The sequence below is a fragment of the Dipteris shenzhenensis genome, chromosome 24, assembly GCF_047967505.1.
Source record: "Dipteris shenzhenensis isolate YYH24624 ecotype China chromosome 24, Dip_SZ_1.0, whole genome shotgun sequence".
Taxonomy (NCBI): Eukaryota; Viridiplantae; Streptophyta; class Polypodiopsida; order Gleicheniales; family Dipteridaceae; genus Dipteris; species Dipteris shenzhenensis.
The window spans coordinates 5,535,283-5,545,739 of NC_141619.1; the positions used below are offsets into that span (position 1 = coordinate 5,535,283).

Below are 10,457 nucleotides of genomic sequence, written 5' to 3' on the forward strand. Positions count from 1 at the left end.
AGGATCTACAGCTACACAAATAGTTTTCGCACCTGTAGCAGATCCTGCCATTGCCCGAGCTCAGGTAGAATGGGATAAGAAAGACAAGTATGCCTATCATCTGATCAAGCAGAATGTGCAAGATGTCATGCTAGGACAACTCAACACATTCAGGACATTGAAATAAGCATGGGATAGACCTTCAGTTAGTCCTACTTGGTGAAGAACTCAGAACTCAGGCAATTCAAACACGAAAAGGTCATTCTAATGATTAGGCATTCATAGCTTCAGACAGAAGTAGAGGTAGAGGTAGATCATACCAGAAAAGTGGTCATCATCAGCAAAGCCAGAATCAACATCAGCATCAACATCATCCTCAGCAACATTAGACTCAGCAAAGAGGAAATCATTCCAATCGAGGAAGATTTCAAGGATGAGGGAATGCATCCACCAACGTGTCAAACATCTAGTGCAATTATTGTCACAAGTTTGGACACTATGAAAGAGATTGCTGCAAAAAGTAGTAAAACCAAGGCGGTCAATCCAGCAATAATCGAGGGAAATTCTGAGGCAGAGGAAATCATCGTGGTGGACATTCTAGTCACAGTCATTTTGCAAATGAACATGGGAATATGTTTCTTGCAAATGAGGAAATGCAGCAAATTGATACAGTGTACCCAGACAGTGTACCCAGACACTGATTTCAATCCCAAAGAGGATTTCAGCTAATAAGTCAACCAAGTGGAATAGGATCCTTGGTATATCGACAGCGGTGCATCATCTCGCATGACAAATCATCAGGAATGGTTCACAGAAATGAAGCCATTAGAAGGTCATAAAAATGTCATCTACACAGCAGACAATACACCGAATTCGGGTCAAGGAACATGCATTATCCCTATGAACAATTTCACTGGTACGAAAGGATTGTACTCTATGTTCCAAAGCTCAGCAAGCACCTTTTGTCAGTAGGTCAAACGATGGAACACAATTATTGAGTCATCTTCGACGGAGATGAATGCACTATTCGAGATAAATCCAAAAGATGTCAGCTAGTAGCAAAAGGTGTCAAGGAAGGACACTTATACAAAATGCTAGCTACAGTACCAGATAAGCATGCCATGTCAGCTCCACCACAACAGATGCCACTATCTGCAAAATGGCACAAGAGATATGGTCATGTCAACTTCAAGTACTTGTTACAACTCAAGAATCAGAATATGGCAATTGGGATTCCGAAGCTACAGTTTCTTGGAAAAGTTTATGAAGCATGCTGCTTCGGCAAACAAAAGCGAACCAACTTTGTCAGAAGTACCTCTCGTGTATGAGGTATTCTTGATTTGATACATACAGATGTATGGGGTTATGCCCAGACGTGCAGCATCAATGGTTTACTTTATTACTTAACTTTCATCGACGACTACAACAGATATTGTTGGGTCTACTTCCTGAAAGAGAAATCTGAAGTGTTTTCCAGATTTCAAGAATTCAAAGCCATGGTAGAAAACCAAACATGCAGAAAGATCAAGGTCATGAGATCAGATAGAGGAGGTGAATACATTTTTTAGAATTCATGAACTTTTGTAGAAGTCACAGCATATGAAGACAATTCACATGTGCAGATACTCCTCAACAGAATGCAAGAGTTGAAAGGAAGAATGGGACTTTAGCAGACAGTGCGAGAGCAATGTTTAGTGAGAAGCATCTTCCAAATCAGTATTGGGCAGAAGCAATCGCTACGGCAAACTACTTGCTTAATCAGCTTCCTACCAAACTGATACAGGGTATGACTCCTTATGAAGCATTCACTAGACATAAGCCACACATTGGGCATCTCCGCATATTTGGTTGCATACATAGCATATGCCCACATACATGATGATCATCGTGGAAATTGGATGCGAAGTCACGCAAATGCATCATGGTTGGCTACAGTGAAGAAAGCAAAGCATACAAATTGTATGATCCCATCAACCACAAAGTCATTATCTCCAAAGATGTAATCTTTGATGAGGGAATGGAAAACCTCACCTACACAGGAGATAGAGGCATTGACTTCATAGTCATCTACAAAACATGTTGATGAAGAAGAGCAAGAATTGCCAGCAACACCCCAAGCAGAGCCACAACAGCTCAGACAGTCTACTAGGGAAAGCAAACCTCCAGCCAAATTGACATATGCTTAGAAAGGCAAAGCAATTCAGGTGGAAACCACCAACTATGCTCTTATGACTACCATCATGGCTACAAAAGAGCCAGTGTACTTCGAAGATGCAGTAGACAAGCCAGAATGGTAAACTTCTATGAATGAAGAAATGGATGCTTTGTATAAGAATAATACTTGGGAATTATGTGACCTTCCACCAGGAAAGAAGGCCATAGCAAACAAATGGGTATACAAAGTGAAGTACAATCTAGATGAAAGTATTCAGAGATACAAAGCCAGACTAGTTGCAAAAGGATTTGCACAGCAATATGGTCAGGACTATGATGAGACTTATGCTCTAGTAGCAAAGATGGATTCCATATAGTTCTTGATATCACTAGCGACGCTCAACACATGGAATGTGTATCAGCTCGATGTCAAGAATGCATTTCTCAATGGTTATCTAGATGAGGAAGTCTACATGTAACAACCACCTTCTGGACTGTCGATGCTGCACATGGAGTCTGTTACGCAGCTAATGGTTGTGGGCATTTTTAGGCGTAGATGGAGTTGTGAGGCTGACTTTGCGGTTATATCTAGATTCAAGCAAGCAGTTGATAGTCAACTGCGCCATCTCCATGCTGTGTATCAGAGGTACGAGGTCTATGCAGCAGAGGGAGCAGCCCATTTTGGTGATGAGGCTTTTGAAGCTATGGAGCCTTGAAGAGTCGAAGCATGCTGGTTGTGAGGGCCGATGGGAGCCACGTTGGTTGTTTGCTTTGGAGTTGTAGGGTTGTCGAGCTGGACCTTATGAGTTGCATTTGTTGAGGCCGAGTTGCACCTTATGAGCTATATTTGTTGAGGCTGGGCTTGTTGGAAGAAGCTTGCCTCTTTGTTGGAGTCTTGGTCAGCCGCCGCTACAGGAGATTTTGAGCTTAAGAGTGCCTTAGTCGCACTGTCCTTTGATGCTCAAACTTGGGTGTCGAATAGCTGAGTATTTGAAATCAATGATGTATCTTTCTCTCTCACTCAATGAAGAAAATGGTAAGCACTATGGACTGTCTCAACTTACGAGAATCTCAGAAATATCACAACTCTCAAAGGAGCATTTCCTCTCATAGGAAACCTTCAAAACTCTCTTACAATTGGACTCCTATATCTCCCTCTCACAAACAATGAATCTCTCATAATATCAAGGAACTGACAAAAATCTCTCACGAACTCTCAAACGAGATGAACGGAAATTCTCACAAAAATGGAAGGAATTCTCTCAATGGACAAATGAAGATCTCTCATCGGAAGTGGACTCTCACGGAGAACACTCAAGAGAACTCTCAATCTCTCAATCTATCACACTCTCTCATCTGGATCGCAATGTCTCAACGGAAGGCAAGATTACTCTGATACCATGACAAAATATGAAGAGGGGAGATGAGGAGAGAGGGCACAACTAGAGGAGTGAGTTTTGGAGCGAAATTTTGTTTGGCAACCAACATGTTTTGTTCCACCTATTCCACTTATGACACATCTGTGTGTGTGCGCGTGCGTGCATGTGTATGTGTGTGTGTGTGTGTGTGTGTGTGCACGCTATCAGCACCTTACCAACCCTCCTCTCCATGACATATCTCTCTTTGTGCTCTCTCTCTCTCTCTCTCTCACACACACACACACACACACACACACACACACACACACACACACATCTTTGTCCTACGTATAGACCCTCTATCTTGTCTGATTTGTCTCTTCATCCTATGTATAGACCCTCTATCTTCGTTTATGTCTAACTATGTCACATCTCTCTATACCGCCTCTCTCATGCCTGCATTGCGGTCCCATCGTCTCTCTCTCTCTACCTCTCTCCTTTTTTACCATCATAACTTGTCTTTCTTTCCCACCATTTTGGATAAAATTTTAGCCCAAAATGGCTTCTAGAGGAGAGCTAGCATGCACATAATCCCACCAGAGACAAAATTTCATGAAAATAACAAGAGAAATGAGCTCATTGTATGTGTTCCGATCATTTTGATACCAAACATGACTAAATTTGGATATTTCTTGCGAAAGTTGTGATTAAAAAAAAAACCCAAACTAGCATCCAAAGGACGGCGCCGGCGCCCTCCTTTGGATGCCGATTTGGGCTTAAGAAAATTTCGTTGATTTCCTTTTTTAGTCCCCCGCTCCTCTCTCTCTTACACACACGAGAGAGAGAGAGAGAGAGAGAGAGAGAGAGAGAGAGAGAGAGAGAGAGAGGACTAAAAATAGAAATCAATGAAATTTTTTAGAGCCCAAATTGGCATCTAGAGGAGGGCGCCGTCCTCTGGATGCCAGTTTGGGCTGAAAGAAATTTTACAACTTTTGCTAGAAATATCCAAATTTAGTCATGTTTGGTATCAAAATGATCGTAACACATCAAATGAGCTCATTTCTTTTGTTAATCTCATGAAATTTTGTCTCTAGTGGGATTCTATGCATGCTAGCTCTCCTCAAGAAGCCCTTTTGGGCTAAAAATTTATCCAAAATGGTGGGAATAAAAGACAAATAATCAGAGAGAGAGAGAGAGAGAGAGAGAGAGAGAGAGAGAGAGAGAGTACAAAAAGAAATCAAATAACTTTTCTTGAACGCCAATTTGGGCTAAAAATAATTTCACAACTTTTGCCAGAAATATCCAAATTTAGTCATGTTTGGTATCAAAAGGATCAAAACACTTAAAATGATCTCATTTCTCTTGTTACTTTCATGAAATTCTATATTTGGTGTGATTCTATGCATGCTAGCTCTCCTCTAAAAGCCCTTTTGGGCTGAAAAATTTCCTCAAAATGGTGGGAAAAAAAGACAAATTATCATGGTAAAAAAGGTGGGGGGAGAGAGAGAGAGAGAGAACCATAGTGCATGCATGAGAGAGGGGATAGAGAGAGATATGATAGAGTTACATATAGACGGAGATAGAGGGTCTATACATAGGACGAAGAGAGAAAGAGAGAGAGAGAGAGAGAGAGAGAGAGAGAGACAGAGGGGGGGGCAGAGAGGGAGAGAGAGAGAGAGAGAGAGAGAGAGAGAGAGAGAGAGAGAACAATGTGTGCATGAGAGAGGGGGTAGAGAGAGATGTGACAGAGTTAGACATAGATGCAGATAGAGGGTTGCAATGAGGACAAGGAGGATGAAGAGAGAAAAGAGACAAAAATAATATTTTGTGTGTGTGTGTGTGTGTGTGAGAGAGAGAGAGAGAGAGAGAGAGAGAGAAGTGCATGCATGAGAGAGGGGATAGAGAGAGATGTGACAGAGTTAGACATAGACGCAGATCGAGGGTTGCAATGAGGACAAGGAGGACGAAGAGAGAAAAGAGACAAAAAGAATATTGTGTGTGTGTGTGTGTGAGAGAGAGAGAGAGAGAGAGAGAGAGAGAGAGAGAGAGAGAGAAGTGCGTGCATGAGAGAGGGGGTAGAGAGAGATGTGATAGAGTTAGACATAGACGGAGATACAGGGTTGCAATGAGGACATGGAGGACGAAGAGAGACAAAAAGAATTATGTGTGAGAGAGAGAGAGAGAGAGAGAGAGAGAGAGAGAGAGAGAGAGAGAGAGAGAGATGTCATAAGTGGAATAGGTGAAACAAAACATGTTGGTTGCAAAAAAAAACTCGCTCCTAAACTCGCTCAAAAAACTCGCTTCTTGCCCTTCCCCCAACTAGAGAGCATACCACAAATGACTAACTAGTTGTACACTAGATTTAGTTGAAAATATAGAATATATACAAACCCATTTAGGGTTAGGGTTAGGGCATCTAACCCTTTCCTTTATAGCACTCTATTGGGTTAGTGCTATGCACATATGATCACATGATGTTCAGCATAATCTCTCAATAGTTGGATCTTAGCTCCCTCACTGACAACAACTTCTCACTGCAATCCCTGAACACACGATCATTCAACACCCACAAGGATGACATCTTATCCGCTCGTAGTATCCTCTCCGCAAGTATTTTGTGCTTCTCACTGCAATCCTTGAATACAAGATCGTTCAGCACCCACAAGGATTGTAGCTTCTCACTACAATCCTTGAACACAAGATCAATCAGCGCCCACAAGGATGACATTATGTCTGATTTCAAATTTGGGTGTGCTTTTTTTAGAAGTGCATTCATTCCCTCTCTCTCTTCCATTTCTCTCTCTCTCTCTCACTTTGGGCAAGCCCCTCTCTCTCTCTCTCTTCTCCTTCCTTCTTCTCTCTCTTGGCAGGCCACATGAATGAAATTCATCTTGTTATAATAAGTCGTCTTCTCCTAAGCCGCGTGAGATTCTTGCTGCTATGGTAGTCTCTAATCCGATACCTGGCGGAAGTTTGCAATCGATGGCATCGCCTAAACGACACATTCTGGGAGTGGCAGCTCTTTGCTACATCGCCCTAGACTACCTGCGCGTCTCCTCCCCTGCTTTCCACGCTACCTCCCAGCCTTTTCTTTGGGGCTTCTTCGCGTTCGCTGCCGTCTGCAGAGCCCCTTTTTACTGCCATTGGTCCAAGGAGCTCCGCGCCGCCCCTGCTTTTGTTGCTTGCCTCTTCTTTATGCTTGGCGCTCTCTGTTTAGAAGCCATCGCTGTCCAATTTGTCACCGGTGTCTTGGGCCTTTCGTGGCACTGGTAAGGGCTGCTTGCTGATTTGTTCCTGCTTGCTGATTTTGTGCCTGCGGGTTTCTTCAAGTTCACGATGTCGATATAAAATTTTGACCTGAGTTTGGCTACACCAGATCTGCACATGGATCAGTTGGGTCTTTCGTGCTTTTCTTTCTAATATTTAAGCAGGTCGTGCACCTCTCTCACCACATGATCCGGAATGCAGGTCCACTCCACCCCTCCCAGACACAGGGCAATGGTTTTTACTTGCGCTAAACGAGAAGCTCCCTCCAATGGCCGTACAGTTTCTACGTGCTCATTTTATAGTGCTGCATCATTACCTTATGCTTTTCCTCATGCTTGCCTTCTCAGTCGTGTTCGATTTCGTGAAAGCCCCTGGCTTGGGGCTTGGAGCTCGCTATATGTTCACAATGGGAATTGGAAGGCTTCTGAGAGTCATTACTTTCGTTGCCACCATTCTTCCCTCTGCGCGCCCTTGGTGTGCCCAGGCTAGGTTCCGGGTTCCTGATCATCCGCATCCATGGGTGCAAAAATATTACATGCCCTATGCATATGACCCGAACAAGATCAAGGTCCTTCTTGATGAGGACATGAGCTATGGCGAGTAAATGGTTCTTCTTTATCATCCATTGTACTTCAGGAAGTAGTGGTGCTGTTTATTTCTTTTTCATTCATTGCCTTGTTGCTGAATGGTAAGGTCTTGCTTTCATCCATTGCCATAGTTGCTGAATAATAATGTCTTGCTTCTGCTCTGTTTACAGCCCCAGCTGCAGAATACCCTTCTGAGTATGTCCCCAAGTGGGGAATGATGCAGTTTCTGGTCGACTTCTTGAGACCTATAGAGCCTGATGGTGGAGAAGAATCTTGGTTTAATACTCTCAAGAGGGCTGGCGGGGGCTGCAACGATCTCATTTTCAGTGGCCATATTCTGGTCTCTGTGTTAACAGCCATGGCATGGACGGTAAGGGATATTAAGATAAAAAAGTGATCTCATTTTCAGTGGCCATATTCTGGTCTCTGTGTTAACAGCCATGGCATGGACGGTTAGGGATATTAAGATACAACTTTTTTAGATCATGTAACTTGGCTGCTTTGAATAACATTTCATATGGACATTATGAGTTACGATGTGGTTCCCTCGCTACTAGGTAATCTATTCAGGGGAGTTTCATCTTATTGTTTATATGCATTGCAGGAAGCTAACCCTGGCTGGACTTCGTGGCTTGTATGGATGTTTGTTCTGCATTCTGCTCAACGTGAAATTCGAGAGCGGCACCACTACAGTGTTGACGTTGTGGCTGGCATTTATATGGGCATCTTACTCTGGAAGAGTACAAGCTTTATATGGTCGACAAAGGACAGAATTCAAGAATTGAAATCAAAGCAATTCACCAAGGTTGAAGGCAAGCTTTTACAAGCTGCTAAAGATGGTGATGTGGAGAAAATCCGCTTTTTACTGGATAACATTGAAACTGTTGGAAATGAAAAGCCTCCCTCGAAGCTTGCCATGCTGATCTTTGGGGCTGTGGTAACAGCAGTTTCATTAGGCATTGGGCTTCTTGCCTTCGTTTGGACTGCAGACGGATGAAGCTGTGTTGTGATTCACATGAAGTTTTCAGCCCATGTGAATTCTGATTTGTTACAGCTACAGAGTTGGGCTGTATAGGTTTTCTTCACTGTATCAGGCCAACAAAACAGGAGTGAGTACCTGGCCTGTTGCTTTTGATAGTTAGTATGTGCTTCTTGAGAAGTAAAAAATGGTACCTCCATGTGTTTTCTGAATTCTTTCGTTGTTTTTTAAAATATAGAAAACAAAGTACCCTTTTGCTTGATGCCAAGTTCCAAAGACTCTGTATCTACAAATCATGAAAGCAATATCTTAAACTTTAGAAGATGTGTTCAATAATAGTGTGAGTAGAAAGTCAAAACTTTGGCCGCCACTAGGAGCTGTAGCTCAGATGGTGGGAGAGCGGATGCCTTTATTTCCAGTTACCCAGTAGGTGACTCCAAAGTTTAGTGGGGGGACAGAAACTGCTGTTTGGACAAGGACTAAGCTCATTGTGAAGAGACTTGCTCCACAAGGTGAGCAATGTTGAGGAGGAGAGGACCTACGTGAAGCCCTTTAGGTGGGCTGTCGAATGCAGGCCACCAACTTCCTGCCAATTCACAAATCTCAAAACCAAGCACAAAGGACGACCTGTGAAAAGTGGAGTCTAAAAACATTAAAAAACGAGGGGCATGTCTGACAAACCCTAAAGCCAAGTACCAATGAACATCTTGGAACGTGGAGACAAAAACCCACAAGTAAGAGAAGGGACAACACTTAGTTCTGGGAATGGAGTACATAACCAACTGCTAGTCTTAAGTACAAATTAAAGTATGCTACTGCCTATTTTAAAACACATATTTTTGAAACTGATAGGACAAGTGCAAAGCTATTGCATCCAAAAAAGAATGCATAATTCCCAAGTCAACTGCAACACGAGGGATCTGGTGGAGAGTTGAAGTGACCTAGTAAAAGTCTCGGGGAAGACACAAAGCAGTTCAAAACAAGAGGATCATCACATTCGATACATCATGCAAACCACCATCGCAGAGCACATGCAGTAAGGAACCTTGCAAATATTGACTTCAAAAGGAAGTTTAAAGAAGTAAGAGGAAAAAACATTAGCACAAGCAGCTAGGAGGCCTGAAGGTCTCTCTGAAATTAGCAATGGTGGAGAAGGAGATAGCTGGAGGGGTGGAGGGCTGATGACTCTGACTCGTGATTTCCAATTGGGTCAGTGACAAACGAGGATCAAGCATGGGGGCTACTGGGTCAGGATTGCAAGGATCGAGTGGGAACGGAAAGCTTCAAAACATGATTCTTTGCATGCCATATAGTAGTGTGCATCCTTGTCACTTGGGAAAAGTTTAGTTAACAGCACTTCTGTATTCGTGGAGAAAAGAGAAATCTGTATTGGCTCTATCCAGTTTCTTACAATGTTAGACCACATTAATTTGATAGGGAAGCTCATAGGATAAATTTTTATGCTTTTGATTTAAGTTGATGGTTTGTAAACCACGGTTTTCAATGATGATGTAGTTGATAGACCAGCCAATGAAGCAAAGGTGGATCAATATTTTAGGGAAAGGAACAGGTTGAAATAAGAAAATTAACACTTTGAAAGTGAAAACAGGACGTCATAGTTTGTAAACCATAGCTCTTAATGAAGTAGTTGACATGCAAACAAACTATAAGAAAGGTGGGTTGATTGATATTTTGTTGAAGGCTTCATGCAAAATTAATGAGAAAAGTGCATTGGTTTTCTTGGGCATGAAATATATTTGCCCAAAATACCACCTTTAAAAATTAAGTGGTTTGGAAATGGTTTTCTTGCCTAGCATTTTCACTAAACGATGGAGACTTGTCAATTTGAATAAAATGACTGTGATGGATAGGATAGCTCAACAATTTGTACTTGTCAACGTGGATAAGATGACTGGTGATGGATAGGAAAAGCTCGCTGAAAAAAAGTTGTATTGTAGAATTCTATCTTTTGGTTGACGCTCTCTACTTGCACATCATTTTTTGAAGATGAATTTTATAAAAGTTAGCACTTTCACAAGGCCATGCATGGTTTTTCCTGTTACATTCTTATGCATATGCTGTATACACAATAAGTGGTACACAACTAGCTGTAATATATCTCTGAGTGAAACC

At 42.3% G+C, this 10,457-nt stretch overlaps 1 protein-coding gene across 1 annotated transcript; it reads left to right on the forward strand.

Annotated features, from left to right (window-relative positions):
* Positions 1-6,306: 6,306 nt before the first annotated feature.
* Positions 6,307-8,616, forward strand: LOC147886121 (protein PHLOEM UNLOADING MODULATOR-like). The gene is made up of 4 exons (XM_087395406.1): positions 6,307-6,760; positions 6,960-7,354; positions 7,516-7,715; positions 7,950-8,616. Exons 1-4 carry the CDS (start codon positions 6,432-6,434, stop codon positions 8,340-8,342), a joined length of 1,317 nt encoding a protein of 438 aa, XP_087251532.1. The 5' UTR covers positions 6,307-6,431; the 3' UTR covers positions 8,343-8,616.
* The last annotated feature ends 1,841 nt before the right edge of the window (positions 8,617-10,457 follow it).